This window comes from Coregonus lavaretus (genome assembly GCF_964263955.1).
Source record: "Coregonus lavaretus genome assembly, chromosome: 5".
Taxonomy (NCBI): Eukaryota; Metazoa; Chordata; class Actinopteri; order Salmoniformes; family Salmonidae; genus Coregonus; species Coregonus lavaretus.
This window is the reverse complement of record NC_139992.1, coordinates 45,630,477-45,658,342: the sequence shown is the minus strand read 5'-3', so window position 1 is coordinate 45,658,342 and position 27,866 is coordinate 45,630,477. Positions and strand designations below refer to the sequence as shown.

Sequence of the window (27,866 nt, the reverse complement as noted above, 5' to 3'; positions counted from 1 at the left end):
AGGGAAATATGTGTCTCTAATATGGTCATACATTTGGCAGAAGGTTAGGAAGTGCAGCTCAGTTTCCACCTCATTTTGTGGGCAGTGTGCACATAGCCTGTCTTCTCTTGAGAGCCAGGTCTGCCTACGGCGGCCTTTCTTAATAGCAAGGCTATGCTCACTGAGTCGGAACATAGTCAACGCTTTCCTTAAGCATTCTAGTTTGCTCTGTTTTTTTGTTAATTCTTTCCAATGTGTCAAGTAATTAACTTTTTGTTTTATCATGATTTGGTTGGGTCTAATTGTGTTGTTGTTGTTGTCCTGGGGCTCTGTGGGGTCTGTTTGTGTTTGTGAACAGAGCCCCAGGACTCTTCTCCAATTTCATCTCTCTGTAGGTGATGGCATTGTTATGGAAGGTTTTGGAATAGCTTCCTTTTAAGTGGTTATAGAATTTAACGGCTCTTTTCTGGATTTGTATAATTAGCGGGTCTCGGCCTAATGCATTATTTGGTGTTTTTCGTTGTACGGGGAGGATATTTTTGCAGAATTCTGCATGCAGAGTCTCAATTTGGTGTTTGTCCCATTTTGTGAATTCTAGGTGCTCTCTCTCTCTCTCTCTCGCACACACACACACACACACACACACACACACACACACACACACACACACACACAAGTATGTGTGTAATTTACAGTATTCAAATCAAACCAGATCTGTGACAACTTGTCGATATCAATATTGATAGCGTATTTGTGAGCTAATCGGATCCGCCTTCCTGCTCTTCCCGCGGGAGCTTCACCACGCCTCTTTTCCATGAAGACCTTCGTCTGTGCTCTGGTTGGCTGTTTCGAACAGTGCAGGACAAAAACACGTTTGGAGAGAGCGATAACTGACAACTAATGACAGAGAACTCAACTTTTTGGACACTTCAAAGAAAACTATACGAGAGACTGAACCGGTAACTTCTATGCTGGTGAGTTAACTCACATTGTTTCCGTGGCGTGAACGAATGTGTCGTTATTTCTCTCCAGCCCACGAGGAAGCAACAAGTGCCCCGTGGCTGATCACTCTCCCGAGTGGAAGACTATTTCATGTAGTTTCTAAATTCGTAAACCCCTATTATAGTCTACACAATAGACCAGATTTTGCTGCATGGTTTTTAATGATAGGCGTGTAATTTGGTAGCATGCTTAGATGACTGAACTTTTTTTTACATTTAATGTACAATTAGGCCTACAACTCTGAAAAACCGTGGTAAACGGCTTCAAACACAATTTTCTAAAAGTCTCAACCAAAAAACGTGTCGGTGTGTCCATGTATGAACCTGCATAATGACCATCATCATGTCACACACCGGTGATAGACGCGCTACTAATGATTGCGTGTTTGTAAATGTAGGCATGGATACAAACTGCAAGGGACAGACATGCTTGGCCTTGGACAACCACCCACCTTGCCAGAAGATACCGACCCTACCGTTACGCTTGTTTACACTGAGCTTTTTTTTTTTTTTTTTTTTCACCTTTATTTAACCAGGTAAACCAGTTGAGAACAAGTTCTCATTTACAACTGCGACCTGGCCAAGATAAAGCAAAGCAGTGCGATAAAAAACAACAACACAGAGTTACATATGGGGTAAAACAAAAAAGTCAAAAATACAACAGAAATACATATAATATACAGTGTGCAAATTTAGCAAGTTATGGAGGTAAGGCAATAAAATAGGCTATAGTGCAAAATAATTACAATTAGTATTAACACTGGAATGATAGATGTGCAAGAGATGATGTGCAAATAGAGATACTGGGGTACAAATGAGCAAAATAAATAACAATATAGGGATGAGGTAGTTGGGCGGGCTAATTTCAGCTGCACTGAGCTGCACTGAGGTCCGAACAGGGGCGGTGTGTTCAATAGGGCGATATGGGCGACGCACTGCCAAACGGGAAAAGGAAGGGATTTTTTTTCTAATCAATTATATCACGGCAACAGTAGTTATCAGTGTTGTAATCTAGACGTCTGATCTGCCACAGTGCCACTAAATGTCCAATCAGGCTAAAGTCGTGCTTCAAATGGCCCCCCCCCCTTTTGGGGCGATTTCAGTCAGGTTGAAAATCGCCCAGAAGTCTGTCATAGACTCCCATGTAAAATCTATTTTTTTCAAATATCAGAGCTTTCAATACAATCTCTATGGGTTTCTGAGGGCTTGCACTTACGCGCTTTCGTCATACGTAACATAACCATGAACGTAACTAAGAAAAGAGCGGGTAGCAGCATCAATCAATTCACTACTACTATCAAAATGGCTAGGCTTCAGTGCAACTCGATTGTGTCTTTGAAAGAAGTTCCTTTTTGTCGGCGAACAAATGAAGATAAATTGGCAACGAAACAATTAGGACCTCCCAGACCAAATTTAATAATTCAACAGGTTTCTACTAAAGGGGGGAAGTCCTACACCCGAGGATTTTCCAAAAATTGGTACGAACGAAAAACCTGGCTAGCAGGCTGCGATGTAGCTAATGCAGTCTTCTGCTACCCCCTGCTTACTCTTTCACCCTGAAGGCGGCACGGCAGACAGCACCGCTTGGACAGCGACTGGTGTGTAACGGACATGCACCATCTTTCAGGAAAGATTAAGAAACATGAGCTGTCAAAGACCCACATGGATAGCTGTTTGAGATTGTCTGCTTTGGGGAGAGTGAACATTCCCACTCAACTGGATGAGGGATACAGGCTAGCTGTCCGCCGCCACAACGATGAGGTTAGTGTTGATAATCACAAGTTTACTGGAGAACTGAAACTGACAAGGCTGACAAGATAGGACCCTTTTGTCCATTGTTATTGGATAGGAACAGAACTTATAACCAGCTCCTGACCTAAATAGATCTTAGCACAACATTTTACTCAACATATCATATTCCATATTCACTATAACAAATATATTTACTACGACATTAGCAAGAACCGCCACATCCTCAGCCGGCTAATCCAGTGTGTGAAGTTTTGCGGAGTGTTTGAGTTAGCTTTGCGAGGCAAAGATGAAACTGAGGGCTCCACCAACCCTGGTAAGCCAACACTTTTGAGATCAGTCAATAAATGCTTCTGGTATTGACTTATATGCTGCCCCTGTCTTCATGTTGTTGCTGGACATATCTTTTTTAAAATGTGTGTAGGTCACCTAAATCATCAGAAAAATTGCCCCCCCTGAGAATTTTTTCAGGAGCCGCCACTGGGTCCGAACACAATCATTAAGTATGGAAGTCAAACCTTCATCCTGCTGCACAGACCCAATGGAAGCTCTAGTCTAGAGTGCCTTGTTAAATTGTGTTTAGGAGCATTTTTAAACGATCTCCATGGTTAAAGTAGTATGATCATATATGAAAGTATTGAATTACTTTGACATATTGAATTATGTTATATTACGCTAATTTACCCATGGTGGACATAATGTGTTACTACATTATAAGACTAACGTTTTCACCACACAATAATTACAGGAAATACCCATCCTTCTTACCACAGATTGGTGATGTTAGTATTAAAGTTTATAGTCAATAAAGAAATCACAAAAGCTATTGATTAAAACAGATCAATGTCTGTATTTGTCATAAGCGCCAGTCCGTAGTGGTACTTAGAACATAGCTGTCATTTTCAGGCCATGGTGGCTAGAAAAAAATTGCACGCTCCTCCCATAAGTCTGGCCTCAAATGAATTAATGGATTTGAGGGTTAAGCTATCATTGAAATGAAAGCCAACCCCTGTCTCTATTTAGAAACTGATGTGAGGTGGTGATTCGTTGACATTATCCAGTCAAGCATGTTTGTTTTTCTCCTTCTCTGTGTAGTCCATCTACCAAAATCATTTTCTCACAGAGATGTTGATAAATGGCTACGACAGGTTGTCATCTATTGACAGACTCATGTAGTAAGTTCATTGAAGTTTGTCTGTTAGAAGAGCGCAAACGGGACATGTCGCCGCGGTTATTGTTCCATTAATTTCAATACAATATCGATGTGATTCATTTGCGCACACTATTGATTACAGTAGAACAAGCTAATAAATTCCAGTCTAGTGTGACCGCTTTGTAAATATTGGTGCATGTGCAGTTTAGAAGGTACTAATTTAGCTAACTGAAATCTGTCATTAATTTTGACGTTTTTGTCAAAGATTTTACATCTAACTAAGCTGTATGGAGTATTTTTCAATGGAAACAATGTGCATGAAAATGAGTCGTCTCTCGTTGAATTACAAAAAAATATTTTATTGAAGAGTCCGTACTGTTGACCAGTCACCGACGAAGGGACGTAGACTTCGGCTCCGAACTTTGGCTTGCCTCCAGAAAATATTTTGTGTGCCCGAACTGCCGAAAGAACTCACCGAAGTCTAAAACAGAAAAAAAAACCACAAAATATAATCATAATATATGCACAAACTCTACCGAACTGTTTCGGCTGGGAAGCATGTGGACGCCTTTAGGAAGCTGTTGTGCCCTCTTGGCAAGAGTGGTGGTGGTGTTGGTCCATGACAAGTCCTCAGTGATGTGCACAGTCACACACAAACTCGTGACTGTCTCTCCTGCAGTTCCGTTGATGTGGATCGGGGCATGTTCCCCCCTCTGCTTCCTGAAGTCAACAATCAACTATTTTGTTTTGCTGACGTTGAGTGAGAGATTGTTATCATGATGCCACAATGCCAGTTCACTTACCTCCTCCCTATTGGCTGACTCGTTGTTGTTGGTTATCAGGCCTACAACCGTGGCGTCGTCAGCAAACTTGATGGCGTTGGTGTCGTGCAACCATGCAGTTGTGGGTGAAGAGGGAGTACTGCAGAGGACTGAGGACACACCCCTGGGGGGCCCCTGTGTTAAGAGTCAGGGTGGAGGAGGTGTTGTTGCCAATCCTCACAGCCTGTGGTCTAACCGTCAGGAAGTCCAGGATCCAGTTGCAGAGGGTTGTGTCCAGACCCAGGGCTTTGAGCCTTGGGTTGATATCTTCTGGCAACCATCCACCCATCATGACTGGAAAGGAGAGGCCCTTGACTTTATGATTTTATGGCTTACTTTTAGGCTACATAATGTTAGGCTGTACCAGAAAATATATGGCTCTGGCTATGTAGCCTACCGTTACAACTTGAGATGGATAGAACATGTTTGACTATAGACTGATTTATGTCCATTTAAATCTCCTGTTCCTGGTTTCCTGCTACAGGAATACCATAAAATCAAGGTTGTGCAGGTGCTTCCCTTCGCTTAAGTGTGTGCTGCTACCACATAGGAAGACCATTTCCCCAGCAGAAAAAGGGATCCAAAATACTTTTCATTCATGGATAAGGGATATACCTATTTTAGAATCTCAAGTAGACCTGCCCATTGTTTCTTTAACATACCAATTTCTACGTCTGAAGTGAGCTGTAACGTCAAAACAAATCATTTTCATAGGCATTTCTTATAATATGTAGGCCTTCCACACCAATATTGGTATTTTTTGCCTTTGCTGCTTTTGTCAGACAACTGTATTTACCATCTTGTGGTAGCTTTTGTGACAGAAATAATACAAATCAGGCATAGGGTCATACTTGAGCTCTGGACTGGATCCGAATGAATGAAGGCATGCATGCGTGAGGAGGAGTGCGCCCCCAAAACAGCCCTGATTCTGCCCCTCTACCCCCTAATCACCATCTGGCTGATCTCTGTCATTATGCCTCACATTTTGGGGAAGTGGAGTCTCCAGAAGGAGGCCAAACCAAATAAAACCCTGTGCCACAGATAAGATATGAACAGCTTAATTGGTTAAACCCTCACATGAGCCCATATGTGCTGCTATCTCGCCCGTGGACACAATGGAAATCATAATGACATCTTGGTTTTCCCCTCATTCATTTAGGGTACAGCTGACTAAGGGACAGACTGTGACCAGTGGGAGAGGGGCAGAGGAATGGTTACAGGAGAGGTAGAATGGACTGAAGGAATAAAATCATACACATATTTTGCAGATGTTATTGCAGGTGCAGTGAAATGCTTATGTTTCTAGCTCCAACAGTGCAATAATACCTAACAATGCACACATTAATTAAGAAATATCAGCACGTACAATGTCCGAGTCTGGAATATATACACTGAGTATACCAAACATTAATATTGAATTGCACCACCCCTTTTGCCCTCAGAACAACCTCATTTCGTCTGGGCATGTACTCTACAAGGTGTCGAAAGCGTTCCACAGGGATGCTGGCCAATGTTGACTCCAATGCTTCCCACAGTTGTGTGAAGTTGGCTGGATGTCCTTTGGGTGGTGGACCATTCTTGATACACACGGGAAAATGTTTAGCGTAGAAAAACTCAGCAGCGTTGCAGTTCTTGACACAAACCGGTGCGCCTGGCACCTACTACCATACCCTGTTCAAAGGCAATTAAATATTTTGTCTTGCCCATTCACCCTGCACTGAGAGCTTTGATGCACCTGTCTCCGCCTTCTATATGGTAGCGGGGTGAACAGGCCGTCGCTCGGGTGGCTGAGGTCCTTGATGATCTTCTTGGCCTTCCTGTGACACTGGGTGCTGTAGATGTCCTGGAGGGCAGGTAGTGTGCCCCCGGCGACGTGTACATGCATACATTCATGATTATTTTGTTTTTTCATAGCCAGGATGGGTTTGTTGGTGTGATAACTCGGATGTGTTGCGCTAGGGCAGTCATTTAAGGCCACTTTGTTCAGCAGCAGTTCTTCTCTTTCTGCCAAACATATGGCATGCTAGACTACTGGTTCAAAGGATGCATTCACCAAGGGTTTGAATATTTCATAGCGTCGCCAGCACAAACGTTCCTCTGTTGTCTTAAATGTCTTCTCCATTGGCCAGGTTTCAGCCAGGCTGTGGCCTGTCTGGCTAACAACGAACGTCTCCATTGTCTCACCCTCCACCTGCCGAACCCTCTCATGGCTAATGACCTCATTCAACATTAGATTTCTCAGTTCTGACATAAAAACATTATTTGAGTCAGTCGTATTTCCCTAGAGTCTTCTATTACTACATACTTGTATAGGTAGGGCCTTACAGAAATTACCTTGCTGACCTGAATCAATGAAAATCGACTCATTGACTGAGAGGGGGAGGGGTCTATCTTTTAGGCATCCTGTGAATATTTCCAGTTTAATTCTAGATGTCTTCGGACTCCTATGATAGTTGATGATGAGTCCCAGTTGTAAAACAAATAACAGGATGAGAGGAGGATGCTGAAAGGGTGTTTGCAGGTCTTCGTTAATGACAGCAGGTCATTAGTGAATGACAACAGGATCTATCGTAGCTTTTGTTTTTGCTGAGGTCTTATGTTATTAAGGTGAAACCTTTACCCACTCCCCTCCTCTCTATCCCAGGGATTATCATACAGGCAAGTCACCCTCCTTACCTCTCCTTGACCTGACCTTCTGTGAGGGTCTTCTTCAGGGGCTCGGACGTCTAGCAGCTTATCTGACCACTTTGATAAAGCCGGTTACAAATTAGCCTACACGACTTAGGCCCATATTTGGTGTTCGCATTGTGTTCCAATTTCATTTAGGATTTTCTTTTTTTTAGTTTGAAGACAATGGAGAACACAAGTCATACAATTTGAAAGGTACAACTAGTCTTGTATACCAGCAGATAAAATATGTCTGTGTTCCTGTCATAAGAGGATTTCAGCATACCCTACTACACACAGAACATTTTCTCAACACCCTCTTTAAGCCAAAGCCTTTTTTTATTCTGTTGACATCGAGTCGCAGTTTCAGATGAGGTCATTAACGGTCTTGTCCTTACAACTGACTCATTTTTGAATACAGCAACTTCTGCAGTTGTTGCAGCAATGATCAGATCACAACCCTCTCCTCGATAATCAATGAAGCTCTTCCTGATGATGACTTTGTCAGTATGGCAATTCATTCTGGAAAATGTATTTAAAGCAAACGTCAATCTTTATGACGCTGTCAGGTTAGATCAGTGCTCTTGGCGGTCTTTGGGCCATTATTAGGTACTTCAGTTGGGACTGTTGGGATATTGTTTTCTGAAGGGATGATGTCATCTGCGTTGGCTTGCAATTCTGTGGCCTAGCCTATGTTAATCAGCGAGAGAACTCCCACAAGGAATGGGAAAGCGACCAGCCCTGCCTGCTGCAGCTTAAAGGGCACCATCACTTTTATTTGGTTCCCTCAATTTCAGACTTCAATAAATCCACTCGTTTTTTACACATTACCAGACGTGTCGACTGTTTCCAAAATACCGTTTTTTTTACAAGACAAACTTCCCAGCAGCCTTGTGAAATGCGTGCTGTGGAGCAGTAATAGACTAATCAAACCAGGATGAAGTGGGATTGGCAGGCGTCTCCTCAGTTCACACCTAAAAGCCGACGAGGGGCTTTCCTGGCAACCCGTCATCTTCAGGACAACTCCTCTTGAAGGACATGGGTTGAGCCTAAATTATGTACGCTACGCTTAGGCCTAATCCTGCCTGAATGCACCTACTCCCATAATGTAGACGAGGTCCATTTAAAATGGAGAGGCACCAAATTAAACCTTCAACTGACAGGCCAATTAAGTTGAGACACAAGGGGCTCAGCAGGAGAAGTTAAATGAAGGAGGAGTTGGTATTCTCTGGGAAGAGTGGAGCAGACCCCATTTGGCAGGAGGGCAGGGTAAATAAAAAAAGAACCGCCTATGGCCCCATGTGCTGGCTTACAGCCCTTTTACACTCCTATGTTAGACTCGTGCAGCTGTTCCATGCTATTGGTAAATAAGCAAATTACCCCCCCCAACTCACTAATTCACACACTGAATGAACATGCAACCCCCTGACATTGTGTGGTCTCTCGCTGTGCGCTTGAATGCACATCAGACACATGATGTACACATCGACTGCAGCTCCATTCATGTGCCACGAGTTTAGTGTTGTGATCGGTGAGGGTGGGTCGTCAATGTCTGGAATAGCCCCTGATCCTCTTAAATGATTACGGAGGCAAGATGATGACCTGCGTGGGGAACATGTGGCCAGTCTCCCCCTGCTCCCTCATCCATCTGTGTGTTTATCTTCAGGACTATAGAGGCTTGGCTAATGTCCCTCAACTTCATTAACCTCTTTAAGGATCGGACCCTTTTTTTCACCTAAAATGACATACCCAAATCTAACTGCCTGTAGCTCAGGACCTGAAGCAAGGATATGCATATTCTTGATACCATTTGAAAGGAAACACTTTGAAGTTTGTGGAAATTTGAAATTAATGTAGGAGAATATAACACATTAGATCTGGTAAAAGATAATACAAACCAAAAAACATGTTTTTTTTTTTTTTTTTTATCATCATCTTTGAAATGCAAGAGAAATGCCACAATATAATATTGCAGTTTGGGCACAATGTAGATTTTGGCCACTAGATGGCAGCAGTGTGTGTAAAGTTTCAGATTTATCCAGTGAAGCATTGCAATACTGGACTATTTTGTATCACGTCTGCCCAAATGTGCCGAACTGGTCAATTGATACATTTTCATGTACATAAATATAGACAACATACAAAAAAGATATGGTAATACAAAATGTAAGTTTACACACTCCCAGGAATGTCATACATGATGGATCATTCGCTTATACACTAACTTTCACACATCTAGATGGCCGGGTGGGGTGGGTGTGGAGCCAGAGACAGCAGGGGGTCAAACTGTAGAACCCAGTTCTTACATTTGAATATAAAAATGGATTTTATCAAACAAAACTGTTACATTTGATCTCCGGGACCCTTAGAATGACAAATCAGAGCAAGATTACTGAATGTAAGTACATTATTTACCTTCAGAGGTGAATGTATCAAACCAGTTGCCGTGATAATTTTTTTTGTTGTGCCCTCTCCTCAAACAATAGCATGGTATTTTTTCACTGTAAAAGCTACTGTAAATTGGACTGTGCAGTTAGATTAACAAGAATTTAAGCTTTCTGCCCATTTAAGACATGTCTATGTCCTAGAAAATTTGCTGTTACTTACAACAGTCATGCTAATCACATTAGCGCACGTAAGCTCAACCGTCCCGTATACGGGACACTGATCCCGTAGATGTTAAACCTTCCCATTACTCCCTCACAAAGGGAGACCCACTATTTCAATTCATTTTAAGGGCCGTCTTGGCAGGAAGCAGGTTTTTGTTTGTAATTTTACATCCCGGTTCTATCAGAGAAACAAAACGCATTAATCAATATCAAATAAAATTGTATTTGTCACATGCTTCATAGACAACAGGTGTGGACTAACAGTGAAATGCTTACAAACAGGTCCTGTTCCAACAATGCGGAGTTAAAGATTAGATCAAAAAATATATATATATTAGTAAAAATAACATGGCTATATATAGGGAGTAGAAAATAACATGGCTATATACAGGGAGTACCAGTGCCGAGTCGATGTGCAGGGGTATTTATTTATATTTTTATTTTACCTTTATTTAACCAGGCAAGTCAGTTAAGAACAAATTCTTATTTACAATGACGGCCTACATGAGGTAATTGAGGTAGCAATGTACTGTACATATAGGTAGGGGTAAAGTGACTAGCAGCAGCGTGTGTGTTAGGGTGTAAGTATGTGTGGGTAGAGTTCAGTGTGTGTGCATAGAGTCAGTGCAAGAGAGTCGGTGCAAAAAAGGGTCAATGCAGGTAGTCCGGGTAGGCATTTGATTAGCTATTTAGCAGTCTTGCTTAGAAGTCTTATGGCTTGGGGGTAGAAGCTGTTCAGGGTCCTGTTAGTTCCAGACTTGCTGTGCGGTAGCAGAGAGAACAGTCTGTGGCTTGGGTGGCTGGAGTCTTTGACAATTTCTTGGGCCATCCTCTGACACTGCCTGGTATAGAGGTCCTGGATGGCAGGGAGCTCAGCCCCAGTAAAGTACTGGGCTGTACGCACTACCCTCTGTAGCGCCTTGCGGTTGGTGCCAAGCAGTTGCCATACCAAGCGGTGATGCAGCCAGTCAAGATGGTGCAGCTGTAGAACTTTTTGAGGATCTGAGGGCCCATTCCAAACATTTTCAGCCACCTGAGGGGGAAGAGGCGTTGTCGTGCCCTCTTCACGACTGTGTTGGTGTGTTTGGACCATGATAATTCCTTAGTGATGTGGACACCGAGGAATATGAAGCTCTCGACCCGCTCTACCAAAGCCCCGTCGATGTGAATGGGCCTAGGCTCTAAAATGATGAATGTGATGTGGAAACTATAGGCCTCACTCGTGCAGACACAAACAGGAATAGTTCACTAAAAATATACATGTTTAAGTAAATTAACATCAAAGCATGTACAGTACCCTTGGAAGAATGTACACCTTGTAGGAAGATTTTCCTTAAAAATAACACAATTCAAACATTGGCTTAAAAAAAACGGCCACAAAACAACTTTGGGTGTTCAGCCTGTTGGTTAGACTTTATTGAAAAGACCCCACACTTAAACCAATCTGCTAACCAAGATTAATAACTGAGCTAGAAGAATGTTGATTTGGATTAATTTACCCAATGTACCATGTACAATAATGTACCAAGCAAGGTTTACATTGTGAAGCAAAAACAAGCTCGACTGCATATTCATTCAAACATTAATTTTTGCAGGACCCAAAGGTCATTGTTGGAAGACTTGTCCCTGAAACTCTGCAACCGGTTTTGATTGGACAGGGCTGCCAAGAGAGAACGGACATTGTTCGAGTCTTTCAGCAACCGCTGGAGAATGTGCGTGGCAGCGCCCCGTGTCGAGCCTTGCCATTTCCTCAGTGACACTCGCACATTCATATCAGCCAACCCAGCAGCATAAAACACATTCTGTTTTTCAACTCCTCTCTTTTCATTTCTCTCTCCCTCCCTCGCATTGACATTTGGTGGTGGTGTGAACGCGCATGCTGCCCTTTTGGTCCCTACAGGGAGGCATTCTCTCAGCTCGCGCATTGGGGCCTCAGATGCAGCGCATTCTAGAGACGAGTGCTCCCTTTGTTCTCTGCTGTCAGCCCCATACGCCTCCCTACTCAAATAAAAAAATCAACCCCTTCTCTCTTTCTCCCCCTCTTTGTTTGTATACTGTCCACAAGTTTAAGTCTACTGATCTCCTCCAGGAGCAAGTCTTGCCAGGGTTCCAAATAGGCAGTGCTCGTCACCTTTTTAGCAAATCAGGACATGTGCACAGGCCTGGGAACCCAGATAAGCATTAGACAATGCTAACTTTGGTCCAGCAACTACTCTGAGGGCATCCCAGATCAGGGACTGTCACAATGTGTCATTTGAACCCTTGCCCTTTTCTCTTCAGTCTTCCCCACACCAAACCTTCCCTTTGCTATCATGTTTTTTTTTGGGGGGGGGTTGGGGAAGGAGGATGAGATGAGGAAGTGGCTGGTTCCCCTGCACCCTAGCCCTCTCCATTTCCACTAGCTCCTCGCAGGGAGCTCCCAGGGCAGGCTGCAGAGTTGGGGGATGACGGACGCGAGGGGGGGTGGTGGTGTGTGTAACAATGGGCGCTTTGTGAGAGGGGGACTGGCCGTGGCAGGAGTGGGGGGCCTCCGCAGCGCTGAGCTGAGCAGAGCCACTTCATTAGTCAAGGTTCTCCCTCCTCCCTCTATTCTCTCTCTCCTCCCTCTGTCATTCTCTCCCCCGCTGTCGACATAACACACTCTGAAATCTGGAACCAGCCAGTAGGAGCCTACGTGGTTTGTGCTGCGCTTTCTGCTTTCTGGTCAGAAACAGGGTGGAGAATAGTTTTTCAGACTATCTGGGGGTTCTACGCAGCTCTTTTCGTACATGACTACTGTCTTCCTCCTGTCCTAAGGTAATTCTGCTTGTCTGCACTGCTGTCATCCTGTCCTCTGCCGAGAGCAAAGCATCACAGATGAGACATGGATTGATTTATTTCATTCTGTGTCAGAGTAACTGAATGCAAATTATTTTGTGCACGTAAAGAGCTGTCTATCAAATGACAACAGCGTATTAAGTAGCTGAAATGTGGATCTATGATTAGGGTTGCAAAATTCTGGGAACTTTCAATAAATTCCCTAGTTTTCCAGAAATCCTGGTGGAGGATTCCGGCTTTTCTGCTTCTTCCCTCCTGATTCCGGGAATCCTCCAACTGGGATTTCGGGGGGAAAACCAGGGAATTTATTGAATGTTCCCAGATTTTTGCAACCCTATCTATGATATTGAAATGCGGTCATAGCGCTGGGGTCTTAGTTTGTGCTGCCTGCCCCTCGGGTGTATGGTGACATTTGTGTTTGAGAACTGGAGCTCAGCCCAGTAGAGGTTTTACATTCTGTGTCAATCCTATAGAGTAGGCTGGGAAGGGGTTTTGGGGGGATCGCTGAGGGAGAAAAGGAGTTTTTTGGGGGGGGGGGGGTTTCCTCAGCTGTGTTTCTTGTTGACTAAACTGTCAGTGTCACAGGCTAGTGCAGTGCAGAACATTATTGTATTTCGCTCTCTCGTTCACACATACACACACACACCCCTTGGGGCCAAGGGGATGGTTCTGGGTCTGGGTAATCCCCTACATCCTGGGAGGAAGGAGGAAGAGGTAGAGCTTTACATTTCGTAAACATTCTGAATTCTATATATATTCTTAGTCATAACATAAACATGTAAATATTTGAGTCATAATCTCTTAAAGTAAAGCACAGTGCTTTACGGCTAATCTAGATTGTTTCATTCGTTTGTCACTAACCTGTATCATGTCATTTACTTGGCACATGGTCCATGGCTCATGTCCTTTTGTTCTGGCTGGAAGGTGCAATCGATAACATGGACTGATGCTGAATCAATATTGTCCCATCCCATTCCGGAACTTTGCAGACTACATGCTAAACAGCCCTTTAGCAGAATGTAGAGAGAACCTCTACTGTTAACTGAGCAAAGTTACAATGACGAATGATACGGAGATGGTTGCTACTGCCAGATGTTTCTCAGCCCTGTGGACTGAGAATCCTCACCATGTGTGTCAGCTGCAGATGAATCAGATGTTCTGGTAGTGCTGTCTTTGTTAGCATGTGGTGGATAGGACACGATGATGCGTGAGCCACATGTACATGGGTCGAATGTGAATGCCTGAATGTGTTGCTATAACGGGTATATAATCACAAAGCAATATCAAGGAGCCAGCGATGTTCTTCTCAAACAACTCCTATATTTCCTATAAAAATGGTGATTTGATACCCTTAGTACTGTAGCCCATGTTCCAATGCTGTCTGTTTTCAGGATGAAGAGGTGAATCTCCTCTGATTGCAGTGATGGCAGTGCAGGCTGGCATACAGGTAAGGATATTACTTATTATCATAAACATACAAAGATTTTTGGAATGTTTGTTTTTTGTTCAGAAGGGGAAACTCCTTTTCCCTCAAAGGGCCAGTCCAAAGACCTCTTCTCATACAGTGGCCCCTATCCCTCCTGTATTTGCATATCTAAAGGATAGGAGTAGCAGTCAGGTGTAAACAAAGTGGCTCGGCAGTTTAGGACCCCTCACGAGTCATTCAAAACCTCTTAACGCTTTCCTGATACCAATCCAATAGATTTACTGTTCTATTACCTCCAGCAACATAATCAGTTTGCTCTCACAGCTGTCTGGTATCTGAGGAGGCCAATAAGACGCTGTGGGCTGGGCCGTAACTACATATGAGGACACCGAGGTCTGGATCTCGTATAAAAAAAAAAATATAAATACAAATATTTTATTTTCTTGAACTCAGTCAGGGTCTCAACTTACTGTTGAGTTAGAATAGTAGAATACACAAGGTGTAATTTCGAAACTTGGTTGTGCATCAGCAGTTTTCCAGTTATGTTACTCAATGATAGTCACGCAATTATTATTGTAAATAAGAATTTGTTCTTAACTAACTTGCCTAGTTAAATAAAGATAAAATAAATAAATTAGCCCATGTCAGTATTATATATTTTTTGATTGGATAAGTCTAGTTAGTTTAGCCAATTATCTAATCATGGCCGAATTACCGACTGGGCACGCAGGGCACGTGCCCAGGGGAACTTACTTCCAGGGGGCCCCCATAGATTTGGTTAGTCACTCTCACTAAGATATTATATTAACATGTAATAAGTTATGGCAAAATGTGTAGAATTGCAGGACGTTTGTAAATCTGCCAAAAAATTATCCTCACCACATGGCAAAATGTATAGAATTGCAGGAAAGTGCCTGTAAAACTAAAATAAAAATTCTGTACAGTAAACTAATTGGGTGGGTGGTAGCCTAGCGGTTAAGAGGTTGGTCCAGTAACCGAAAGGTTGCTGGTTCGAATCGCCTAGCTGACTAGGCGAAATCTGTCTGTGCCCTTGAGCAAGGCACTTAACCCTAATTGCTTCTGTAAGTCGCTCTGGATAAGAGTGTCAGCTAAATGACTAAAATGTAGAAATGTTTACTTTTTGTTAATAAAATACTTTTGCTGCTGCGTGCAGATCCCTCTGTACGTATTAAATGATAGTTTTTAATCCCAGGGCTGAGTTAATGTGTAGTGGCTAATTGTATAGCTAATAGGCTATGTGTTTGTAGATCGACTGAGGTGAATGAAGCTACAGCAACCAATGTGATAATGGCTGGGGTCGTTTTTGCTGTTCTTCAAATAGTATTTTGAAGTTTTTAAATGGTATAGAAATGCAGTAAATGAGCTTCAACTTTCCCCCCTGTCCGGACCTCACTAAAACTCAGACCCTGGTTACGGCCCTGCCTGTGGGGTTTCTGCTCTCTGTTTTCTGAAAGGGTCAAAGGTCAACACGAACCATGGGAAGATTTCACAACTAGGAGGAGCATAAAGGACTAGCAGGCGTAACTCTGGCCCTGTTTGAATCCTTCCTTCTTCTCTTCCTTGAAGTTTGCACTGATCTGATGTAGGGCTGGGAATTGCCAGGGATCTCGCGATACGATATTATCATGATACTTCGGTGCCGATACGATATGTATTGCGATTCTCACGATTCTATATGTATTGGGATTCGATACTGTGATTTTTTATTATGCTTTGATGTTCCAAACATATTGCTCACTATAATTCTGCTGCAGAGGGACAAGAGAGCCATGAGAAAATAACTGTTGGTCAGTCATTGAAATAAAAGTGCTGAAAACATGTTGGCTTACCAGAGTTTTGGTGCAGGTACAGCTAAAATATACAGTGCATTCAGAAAGTATTGAGACACCTTGACTTTTTCCACATTTTGTTACGTTACAGCCTTATTCTAAAATGGATTGAGTTGTTTTTTTCCTCATCAATCTACACACAATACCCCATAATGACAAAGCAAAAACTGGTTTTTAGAACTTTTAGCAAATGTATGTATGTATGTATGTACAGTTGAAGTCGGAAGTTTACATTTAAACTCAGTTTTTCCCAATTCCTGACATTTAATCCTAGTAAAAATTCCCTGTTTTAGGTCAGTTAGGATCACCACTTTATTTTAAGAATGTGAAATGTCAGAATAATAGTAGAGTGATTTATTTCAGCTTTTATTTCTTTCATCACATTCCCAGTGGGTCAGAAGTTTACATACACTCAATTAGTATTTGGTAGCATTGCCATTAAATTGTTTAACTTGGGTCAAATGTTTCGTGTAGCCTTCCACAAGCTTCCCACAATAAGTTGGGTGAATTTTGGCCCATTCCTCCTGACAGAGCTGGTGTAACTGAGTCAGGTTCGTAGGCCTCCTTGCTCGCACACGCTTTTTCAGTTCTGCCCACACATTTTCTATAGGCCTGGGGTCAGGGTTTTGTGATGGCCACTCCATACCTTGACTTTGTTGTCCTTAAGCCATTTTGCCACAACTTTGGAAGTATGCTTGGGGTCATTGTCCATTTGGAAGACCCATTTGCGACCAATCTTTAACTTCCTGACTGATGTCTTGAGATGTTGCTTCAATATATCCACATAATTTTCCTTCCTCATGATGCCATCTATTTTGTGAAGTGCACCAGTCCCTCCTGCAGCAAAGCACCCCCACAGCATGATGCTGCCACCCCCGTGCTTCACGGTTGGGATGGTGTTCTTCGGCTTGCAAGCCTTCCACTTTTTCCTCCAAACATAACGATGGTCATTATGGGCAAACAGTTCTATTTTTGTTTCATCAGATCAGAGGACATTTCTCCAAAAAGTACGATCTTTGTTCCCATGTGCAGTTTCAAACCGTAGTCTGGCGTTTTTATGGCGGTTTTGGAGCAGTGGCTTCTTCCTTGCTGAGCGGCCTTTCAGGTTATGTCAATATAGGACTTGTTTTACTGTGGATATAGATACTTTTGTACCTGTTTCCTCCAGCATCTTCACACGGTCCTTTGCTGTTGTTCTGGGATTGATTTTCACTTTTCGCACCAAAGTACGTTCATCTCTAGGAGACAGAACGTGTCTCCTTCCTGAGCGGTATGACAGCTGCGTGGTCCCATGGTGTTTATACTTGAGTACTATTGTTTGTTCAGATTAACGTGGTACCTTCAGGCGTTTGGAAATTGCTCCCAAGGATGAACCAGACTTGTGGATGTCTACAATTGTTTTTCTGAGGTCTTGGCTGATTTCTTTTGATTTTCCCATGATGTCAAGCAAAGAGGCACTGAGTTTGAAGGTAGGCCTTGAAATAGATCCACAGGTACACCTCCAATTGACTCAGGCTAATTGACATAAATTATCAGAAGCTTCTAAAGCCATGACATCATTTTCTGGAATTTTCCAAGCTGTTTAAAGGCACAGTCAACTTAGTGTATGTAAACTTCTGACCCCCTGGAATTGTGATACAGTGAAATAATCTGTCTGTAAACAATTGTTGGAAAAATTAGTTGTCATGCACAGAGTAGATGTCCTAACCGACTTGCCAAAACTATTGTTTGTTAACATAAATTTGTGGAGTGGTTGAAAAACAAGTTTTAATGACTCCAAGTGTATGTAAACTTCCGACTTCAACTGTGTATATGTATGTATGTGTGTGTGTGTGTGTGTGTGTGTGTGTGTGTGTGTATATATATATATATATATATAGAGAGAGAGAGAGAAAAAACTTAAATCACATTTACATAAGTATTCAGACCCTTAACTCAGTACTTTGTTGAAACACCTTTGGCAGCAATTACAGCCTCGAGTCGTCTTGGGTTTGACGCTACAAGCTTGGCAAACCTGTATTTGGGGAGTTCTCCCATTCTTCTCTGCAGATCCTCTCAAGCTCTGTCAGGTTGGATGGGGAGCGTCGCTGCACAGCTATTTTCAGGTCTCTCCCGAGATGTTTGATCGGGTTCAAGTCCGGGCTCTGGCTGGGCCACTCAAGAACATTCAGAAGCCACTCCTGCGTTGTCTTGGCTGTGTGCTTTGGGTCGTTGTCCTGTTGGAACCTTCGTCCCAGTCTGAGGTCCTGAGCGCTCTGGAGCAGGTTTTCATCAAGGATCTCTCTGTACTTTGCTCCGTTCATCTTTCCCTCGATCCTGACTAGTCTCCCAGGCCCTGCCGCTAAAAAACATCCCCACAACGTGATGCTTCACCGTAGGGATGGTGCCAGGTTTCCTCCAGACGTGACGCTTGGCATTCAGGCCAAAGAGTTCAATCTTGGTTTCATCAGACCAGAGAATCTTGTTTCTCATGGTCTGAGAGTCATTTAGGTGCCTTTTGGCAAACTCCAAGCGGGCTGTCATGTGCCTTTTACTGAGGAGTGGCTTCCGTCTGGCCACTCTACCATAAAGGCCTGATTGGTGGAGTGCTGCAGAGATGGTTGTCCTTCTGGAAGGTTCCACATATCCACAGAGGAACTCTGAAGCTCTGTCAGAGTGACCATCGTGTTCTTGGTCACCTCCCTGACCAAGGCCCTTCTCCCCCGATTGCTCAGTTTGGCCGGGCGGCCAGCTCTAGGAAGAGTCTTGGTGGTTCCAAACTTCTTCCATTTAAGAATGATGGAGGCCACTGTGTTCTTTACATTTACATTTACATTTACGTCATTTAGCAGACGCTCTTATCCAGAGCGACTTACAGTTAGTGAGTGCATACATTATTTTTTTTATACTGGTCCCCCGTGGGAATCAAACCCACAACCCTGGCATTGCAAACGCCATGTTCTACCAACTGAGCTACACCCCTGCCGGCCATTCCCTCCCCTACCCTGGACGACGCTGGGCCAATTGTGCGCCGCCCCATTGGTCTCCCGGTCGCGGCCGGTTACGACAGAGCCTGGATTCGAACCAGGATCTCTAGTGACACAGCTTACACTGCGCTGCAGTGCCTTAGACCACTGCGCCACTCGGGGACACTCGTGTTCTTGGACTTTCAATGCTGCAGAAATGTTTTGGTACCCTTCCCCAGATCTGTGCCTCGACACAATCCTATCTCTGAGCTCTACGGACAATTCCTTCAACGTCATGGCTTGGTTTTTGCTCCGACATGCACTGTCACCTGTGGGACCTTTTATATAGACAGGTGTGTGCCTTTCCAAATCATGAATTTACCACAGGGTGGACTCCAATCAAGTTGTAGAAACATCTCAAGGATGATCAATGGAAACAGGGTGCACCTGAGCTCAATTTCGAAACTCATAGCAAAGGGTCTGAATACTTATGTAAATAAGGTATTTCTGTTTTTTATTTGTAATAAATGTGCAAACATTTCTAAACCTGTTTTCACTTTGTCATTATGGAGTATTGTTTGTAGATTTGAGGGGCAAAAATTATTTAATCAATTTTAGAATAAGGCTATAACGTAACAAAATGTGGAGGAAGGGGTCTGAATACTTTCCCAAATTTCCTCGATACTTGGAGTCAAAGTATTGATATAATATCATCCAAAATATTATCGCGATATGTAACTATCCATTTTTCCGATGCGACATGATTAGTCAAAGCAATGTAGTGGGATCGTTGTTTTTTGCACTCAAATCATGTCATGTGATAACGTTAAGGAAGGGTGAAAGTATTCAAACTCATTGGCTTGGTGTCTGTCTTGTGATCAACATACAATCGAGAGGCCTAGTATGTGTACATGTATGCGAGCCACATCATCCTAAATGGCTATTTGGTGGATTCATTAAGAATCTGTTAGGAATGTAGATTTGCTGTGTTAAATCCCTTCCCTAACTATGTTCCAGTAAGGAGCTTTAAAGTCCAATGTTTAAAACTCTTACGTGCCAGATTTACCATGATTATGCTGTATTTGTTTACACAATTAGTCTACTTGCCTGTACACAGGCTACCCCTACACCGTTATTCTGAAAACGAAATGTATACTTGAGGAGTCTAAAGTTTTCATAGTACCCAAAACCATTTCACAATTTTATTTGAACACAGGAAAGGTGGTAGGTAATCTACTGCACAAATACTACCATAAAGGATCAGTTGAATTTATGTCTAACTAGAATAAGCCCACGTGAGGCCTACTAAAGCTTTCATTTCTGTGAAACCTGCATTCAGTCAGGTGACGCTGGAGAGGCCACCATGGGTCATCTCCAATGGTATGTTGGTAATCTCCACGTTTCTGTAACTCAAACACTCCCCTCCTCCTTTTCTCGAATTAGCTGTATTTGGTGCGAGTAAGGCGGAAAACAACATATGTTGTGGGGTTGCCTTGCCCAGAGCGCCTGCCCAGGCACCTTATCCTTAGAACACAGTTATGTAAGGGAGAGGGGGTTGGGGAGGAGGAGTTGTGAGAATTTCTTCTAATTTTGTAGGCCTATTTCTGTGTTTTAATTAAATGCATCCCTTTTTGAGAACCAGACAGAATTTTAAGTACTTTCTACTCAGCAGGGCCTTTTACGATCTCTCACACCCTCTTTCTCTCACCCTCTTTTTCTCTCTCACCTTCTTTCTCTCTCACACCCTCTTTCTTGTCAGTCTGGGATGTTTTCTCCAACAATGATAACTTGACTCAGCCCCGTTCTCTACCCCCACTGAAGTTTGGGAGTCACTCAAATGGGGACGTGGAAAAATCTCAAAGAACAACCAAGACCTTTCTGTGAGGCTAAACCCAGGGAAAGTCTAAATCATGATATGCCAATGAGAGTGTGGGAGAGAGGAAGCGATAGCGGATATACTGTCAGCTGTGTGTATGATTGGAGGTTAATCTGATACGACATCAATGGCGACTGTAGGATACAAGGCTTGTTCCAGCCTCCAGGCATTCTCCTCCCCTCAGCTGATTTTCTTTCCCTCACTGTGAGTGGAATATCACCACAGACATCTAGTAGGCAGTCTCAGAGGACTTGGTTGTCTCGACAATATTCTGCTTCTATTCTTCCATTTTAGAGTCCTACACAAAACGCTTCTCATTCTCCAAGGCAACCTTTCCTCCATCTATTTACACTTCAATCTTATTAGTGTAGCTGTATAGGGTTTTTTGGCCAAAGGTCGAAATTGTATACAACATGTTTTTGAAAATTGATACACTTGAATCATGTTATTCTTGCCCTGACGAAAGGATGGTCTGTGTGCCAGGGGCTGAACTCTAGTAGCCTGTGTGAGTGAAGGATGTCTCCCTCCCCCGTCCTATCCCACTGCCAACAGAGCCTAAACCCACTTCCAGTGATCCGTGCAGCTCCTCTAGTCTACAGCCATTTGAATACAATCTCTCTCTTTCACTCTCACTCACTCCCTCTCCTGCAGGTGTGGTTCGGGGAGAAGTTTGACGCACCCCTGCAGAGTCCACGCAGCCCTTTGACGCTGCGCCATGGGCCGGGCTTGGCCGATGTCTTCCAGTATGATCAGTGGCTGGCCGTGCGCCACGAGGCCACACTGGTACCCATGCAGGAGGACCTGGCCATCTGGCTCACCGGGATGCTGGGTAAGACCAGGAGGGTGATGGGGGGGGGGGATAATTCAAACACTATGTCGTTGTCTTGTTCCTGTGGCATTATTTGTACCTTGAACCTGGCAATGGAAGTTTGTTTGATGTGCAGCCTGGAATTCTTCCTTTTTGTTATTCATTTGGCCTCAAACGTCTCGCCCAGTCACTCACCCCCCACTCCCAACAATACACACTAACACACTCGTGCTAATCTTTTCCTCTCGGTCTCTCTCTGATACACAGGAGACGAGGTGAGAGCGGAGTGCTTCATGGCGGAGCTGAACAATGGGGTGAAGCTGTGTCGGCTCATCGGAGCTCTGCAGAGCAGGATCTCTCAGAGCGGGGCCTCTGATATGGGCAAGGTGAGCTGAGGGGAGAGGAATGGCAGGGAGAATGGCATATTAAGGGGAAGTAGGCGAGTGGGTACAGAATGGTAAGGATGGGGGAGTTCGAGTTGGCGGTCTGTTTCCCATCTGAAACGAGTTGGTGCGTTTGGTTCTGTTGTCATTAGTTTTTCTGTCCATTTGAAAATATCACCTAGCCAAGAATGCTCATATGTCAACTGTGATGCAATGCATGTGTGGTTAATTTGTAATACTTTTTTGAATGCCTTTCCCTGCAGTTGTTTCCCATGAAGAAGGTGGCATGTAAGTGCAATGCCTCTCCAGGGTCCTTTTTCGCCCGCGACAACACTGCCAACTTCCTGGGCTGGTGTCGCCACATAGGTGTGGAGGAGACGTACCTGTTTGAGTCGGAGGGCCTAGGTACGTGTTTTAGTTTGGTGGGGAGACCGTACTAGCAAGTAGGAGTTCATCACAAATGGCCATCGCTCCAGACAGTTTTGAAGTGCATTTTTGGGTTATTTATTTTGTCTCGGCAGCCTCTAGTTAGCTTAGCATTCTAGCGCAAATGTCCACAAGTGTCAATCAAACCAAAACCCATTCAGTCTTGTGTAATCAGTGGAGCAGTACCATGGTAGTACAGTTGAGGTAGGGTCTGACTCCATACCCATCCCACCACTATTGTAACATTACTACATTATCCTTGGAGTTGATTAATACATTACTACATTACCCTTTGAGTTGTTTGATACATTAATACATTACCCTTGGAGTTGATTAATGGCTCCTTACCTTAATCGGTTCAAAGGAACATGGGCTGAGTTGTAAGCCTTTAATGACTGAACGGAGCAGATGCCTCCACTGCAGCCATTGTCTGGCTTTTGTTTAAGCCATCCTCCTTAATGACATAATAGGATCCACCATAGAGAGCAATTAACATAAGTTCTCTATGTGGACACCTCCTCATAAGTAATGGGTTTGTGACACTGCTGCTATAGTATTATACAACCATGTCGTCTCTCTACAGTATGTATTTTCTCTGTCTCTCAGTTCTGCACAAGGATCCCAGGCAGGTGTGTCTGTGTCTGCTAGAGATCGGCCGCATCGTCTCCAAGTAAGCTTCCCTTCGTAGATAGATGGTGTTGCACTGTGACAAATGTAAGCTGAGATCATTCTAGAACATGACCACCACGTTTTGTTTTGACCTTTCACTGATCCTGTAGTTATGCAATGTGGTATGTTGCAGCTGTGTTTGGGTAGAAAGATGGACAAGGCAGCAAAAGTGAATGTGTGGTATCTTTTTTGCATTCCTAACAGTCCCTTTAGAGCACTGAGCTTATCTGTTTTTCTCCATAGGTATGGGGTGGAGCCTCCGGTGCTGGTGAAACTAGAGAAGGAGATTGAGCTGGAGGAGACTCTGCTGAAGACGACAGAGCCTGCTCCTGCAGTCAAAACCTTCACTGTGTGCTGCCAGCATGGGGGACTCTATCAGCCTGGGGTAAGTCACTCCAGGAATTAAAACTATGCTATTGTCAAACTTGTACAGACTAAATAGAGACTTGACTCTCCACTTTCCTCTCATCTCTGTTGTTGTTCTATTAAAAGTGTTAGATGGTGACCGAGTTCATCAGAACCAAAATGGTGGCAGCAGTGGCTCTAGTTGCCTCGCTGCTCAGGGCTGTATGAGTCATTATGGTCCTCATGATGCTCCATCCATCCGGGGTCATGTGACTCTGTAGCTTGTGGCACCAATGCAACTCAGTCACCACAACAACAAACATCAGAACGCTTCCTATGTCCACAGCCTAAGCTGCATGACTCTTAGCCTTTGATGGTTAGTGTGTTTGCCAAAGCAGTCCTCTTCAACTACAGTATTCAGAGGCTGCTACTGAATGCTGTCCTAAAGCCTTTCAAGTCTTTGCAACTTAAAATTGGTTAATTTGAGTTAATTGCGTTTTCCTGTTAGCAACTCTGCTTTATCCTTAGGCGATGGGTTAATGAAACAGGGTTTCTCAATGTTTTAGGGAATTTCTTTCCCATGTTCTTGCTTCCTTAGCCAGGACTCTATAGGCACATGTTAATTCTCCCTCTCTGTGTTACAGGAGCAACATCTGATGGACGAGCCACCGTGTAACTGCTCCCAGAGAGTATCTATTGAATACCTGTCAGAGGGCCGCTACAGACTGGGAGACAAGACCCTCTTCATCCGGGTGAGCAGCACTCACTGTATAGTGACACACTGAACACTCCCAAGCATTGGACACCAGTGTTAGGGTCAATTCCACTGCTAAGTGAGCATTAGGCCTGTAGCTAGTGACACACCCTTTCTGTCCTCTGCCAAGAGACCAGGAAACATCTCTCCACCGTAACCTCATTCATTACCTGGCCCCTAATCCAAAGGTTCAGTCTCGGTGCCTGGCACACGTTTGGCAGTGTCAGTGCCGTAGAAATTAAATTACTACACATGACATAATTCTATGGTCAGTACCTGTCCTGGAGACTTGAGACCAACCTACTATATAGACTAGATAGTCCTTGAGACAGACATTTTGGAAAAGTCAAGTAAGCTTATTATCGATGTTGGGTATTTAAGGCTGATAAAATGCTTATACAACTGAAAAGTAAAAAAACATGCAAAGAATAAAAAGCAGCAGTGTAGATGAAGGACGGAAGAAAGGTGTGTCGGTTGCTCGTGGTTCCACACAGCAGCGGATCACTTCCTAAGCTCATTAGGGAAGCAGAGTGGATCCCGTTAGTTCTGCACCTACTGGAGGGATTACATCATTATTGGCCAAGCTACTGAAGTGGAGCTAATGGTACAGAGTTAACACTTCCATCAAACTGCAACTGAAAATCGATGGTAGCTGTAGATAGTAGTTGGCAGCACTGTAGATATGAGTTGTTGGTAGTAGTGAGCGGTAAGTAGTAGTAGTAGTAGTGGTAGTAGGAGTGAGCGGTAAGTAGTAGTGGTGGTGGTAAGTAGTGGTAGTAGGAGTGAGTAGTGAGTGGTAAGTAGCAGTGGTAGTAGTAGTGAGTGTAGATGCGGTTCTCAAGGAATAGTTAAGTAAAAAATAAGCATGTTAACCCTTTAAAGAGACCAACTGCAATGTCTCACATGTATCCCCCTCTCTCCCTCTGCCTCTCTCTCACTGTGGTAGATGCTGCATGGGAAGCATGTGATGGTGCGTGTGGGGGGTGGCTGGGACACCCTAAGGGGTTTCTTGCTCAAGTACGACCCTGGCCGAGTGCTCCAGTTCACCACTCTGGAGCAGAAGATCCTGGCATATCAGAAGGGCCCACCGGGCCACGGCGGCCATGGCTTTGCAGCAGCGGCCCCTCCACCTGACATGGACCCTCTCGCTGCAGTCAACCTCATCCCCTCATCTTCCTCCTCGTCTTCCTCTGGTTCGGCCTCCAAAGCCACCTGCACCCCAGTCTCGACCCCTACTCTGCCCAGGAAGGCAGCCGCAGCCCCCAAAAAGACCCTGCAGATGCCCCTTCCCACCCCCAAGAAGCCCACCCAGAAGCCCTTGCCAATCCCCAAGAAGGCAGCTGCTGTGTCGCCCACCCTGTCTTCGCAGCAGGGCCCCAGCCCTTCCCTTCACAGTAGCAAGAGCCAGCAGAGGGCACCACTGCTCCATTCCTCTTCTTCCCCAGCCGTGGCTTCAGCCCCCAAACTGAAGCTCAGGCCGTCCCCTCGCGGCGCTCTCTCCCAGCCCCGCAGCCCTGTGTGCCCCGAGCCCTCCTGTAAATGTCCTAAACCCTCCTCCACTTCATCCACCCATACCTCCATCACAGTGCCTCGCCCCACCACAGCCCCATCAAGGGTCCCCTTCCAGAAAGAGGGCCGACCCCCAACTGGCGCCACCCAACGCCGCCTGTCTCAGAGGCGGCCCGCCTCCCCGGCCTCGCGCCTTCGTCTGGATGCTGCCAGACGGGTCTGTCCAACCCCCCGGGTGGCAGTGCCAACACCCAGGCTGGCAATGGCCCAGCCCACCAGGACACTAACCCCTACCTCCAGGTCTGCCACAACAGCCCTGCCCAAATCCACCATCTCGCACCCCAAGAGCAAAGACACCACAGCCAAAAGCCAGGCCCAAACCAGGGCCATCCCCAAAGTGGTTGTGCCCCCACGTGGCGGCACCCCTGGGCGGGTACCAGGGGCCCCTAGTGGCTCTGCCGCTGTTGGCAAGATGAACCAGAGAACAGTACCAACTGCACAGAGGACAGGACGGAGGCAAGCGCTCACCACCAACACCCCCTCTCTCAAACCGGAGTCCACCAAAACGGCCCCCCAAAAAACAAGCCCCAACATCAAAGCCCTCCCCTCCCAAAAGGACACTGCTCTCACAAAGAAGACCCAACTCAAGAACAAAAGCGAGGACCCTTATTTTGAAATGAACGGTAGAAGGCATCAGAAGACGTGAGATGTAGTTGGGGGACGTAGTAACGTGACGGGGAGGGACTGTACTGTCCTACTGAACATTAGTGCTTCCATCACGGTATTTGTCTGAATAAGTCCCCAACCAGGATTCAGCAGAACACCAATTTCCACACAAAGATATACCCAACCGGGTATAGATGCAGCAACTGTCAAGCTAGTGCGTAACTTTCAAAACGCCATTTGCACCGCTACCATTTTTACATTTTTGTTGGTCAGATTTTAATTTTCTCCTTTTATTGTCCTGTTATCAAAAGGTCATGCCTCAATTGCATCTTACAATAAGTAGATTTTTACACAGTCTTTGAATGGGTTGAAAAGTGAATGATACTGATTTTATCTGAGGTCAGCTCAACTCAGTCTTCAGCCTAACACAGAAACACTCAATGGAAGCATTGTAAACCAACATCCCATCAACAGCCTTTTGTTTCGTATACTTTTTCCTTATCATTTAGTGTTTTTCAACGCTTTCTAATGTCCATTCGTATGTCTTTTGAGGTTCCAACTGTACTTCCCTAGAGAGGGCTTGATCTTTGGCCATCTGATCTGATAAATATTTCTCTCTGCATATTAAAGTTAGACTTTTTTAAACATTTACATTTTCTTTTCATTAAGGGTCATTTTTGTGCAAAGCAGAGCTAAGGCAGCACACTTTGAACATTGCTTTTTGAGTTTTTAATATTAATTACAAGCAGGTTACTGTAACCAAAGTTTCACATCTTTGACAGGAAATATAACTGGACTGAATGTTTGTCCTCGGTGTGAATATGCATTCCATTGGAGGTGTGATTGAATATATAAACGTTTGTTTCTCTTTTTCACAGATGATGGGTAGTTTTCCATTTTAGAGGTCAAATTAAGCACTGTTGGAATGTTTCTCGTGTGCCTTTAGAAATGACTGTTGTTGCTGAGTGGCGTTAGAATGTACTAGAAACTAGGGTTTTAATATTTGTTTTTACAAATGAGAATTGCACAAAGTACAAGCACTCGGACTGAGTTTTTTTATTATTACATGGTGAAATCTCAAATGAATTACTACTGATAATAATATGCCTGTAACATGTAGTAGGCGATAGCAACTAAGGGACAAGCGAAGCCCTTCATCATTTTACAGAGGGGGAAGTTATCGTGAGGTAGATTTTAATTTGTTTTGTCATCTGAGTCTTTCTGTTGATCATATATTTTGTAGTTTTCTATGTGGTCTTCGTCGAAGTTACTTTATCTGTTTTCTTGGTCAGCACTTTATGAAAACCTCTTGGTGTGTTTCACTTTGAATGTTGATTCTGTTGATTTGTGTGTTGTCTGATCTACCTTTGTTACATTGTCCAATAAAAGGCCAAACGTTGGCAGACTTCCTGC

At 44.1% G+C, this 27,866-nt stretch overlaps 1 protein-coding gene across 1 annotated transcript; it reads left to right on the top strand.

Moving 5' to 3' along the window:
- Positions 1–833: 833 nt before the first annotated feature.
- Positions 834–27,866, top strand: LOC311129507 (uncharacterized protein). Its single transcript, XM_084161802.1, has 9 exons — positions 834–953; positions 14,188–14,243; positions 21,545–21,722; positions 21,969–22,087; positions 22,348–22,489; positions 23,117–23,180; positions 23,423–23,564; positions 24,169–24,276; positions 25,225–27,866. Exons 2-9 carry the CDS (start codon positions 14,220–14,222, stop codon positions 26,491–26,493), a joined length of 2,046 nt encoding a protein of 681 aa, XP_084017928.1. The 5' UTR covers positions 834–953; positions 14,188–14,219; the 3' UTR covers positions 26,494–27,866.

Excerpts from the sequence above, each read along its gene's own strand:
- LOC311129507 (XM_084161802.1), top strand. The coding sequence starts at position 14,220 with ATGGCAGTGCAGGCTGGCATACAG. Across the intron at positions 21,723-21,968 it reads CTGGCTCACCGGGATGCTGG|GAGACGAGGTGAGAGCGGAG; the intron begins GTAAGACCAGGA and ends TCTGATACACAG. Across the intron at positions 24,277-25,224 it reads ACAAGACCCTCTTCATCCGG|ATGCTGCATGGGAAGCATGT; the intron begins GTGAGCAGCACT and ends TCACTGTGGTAG.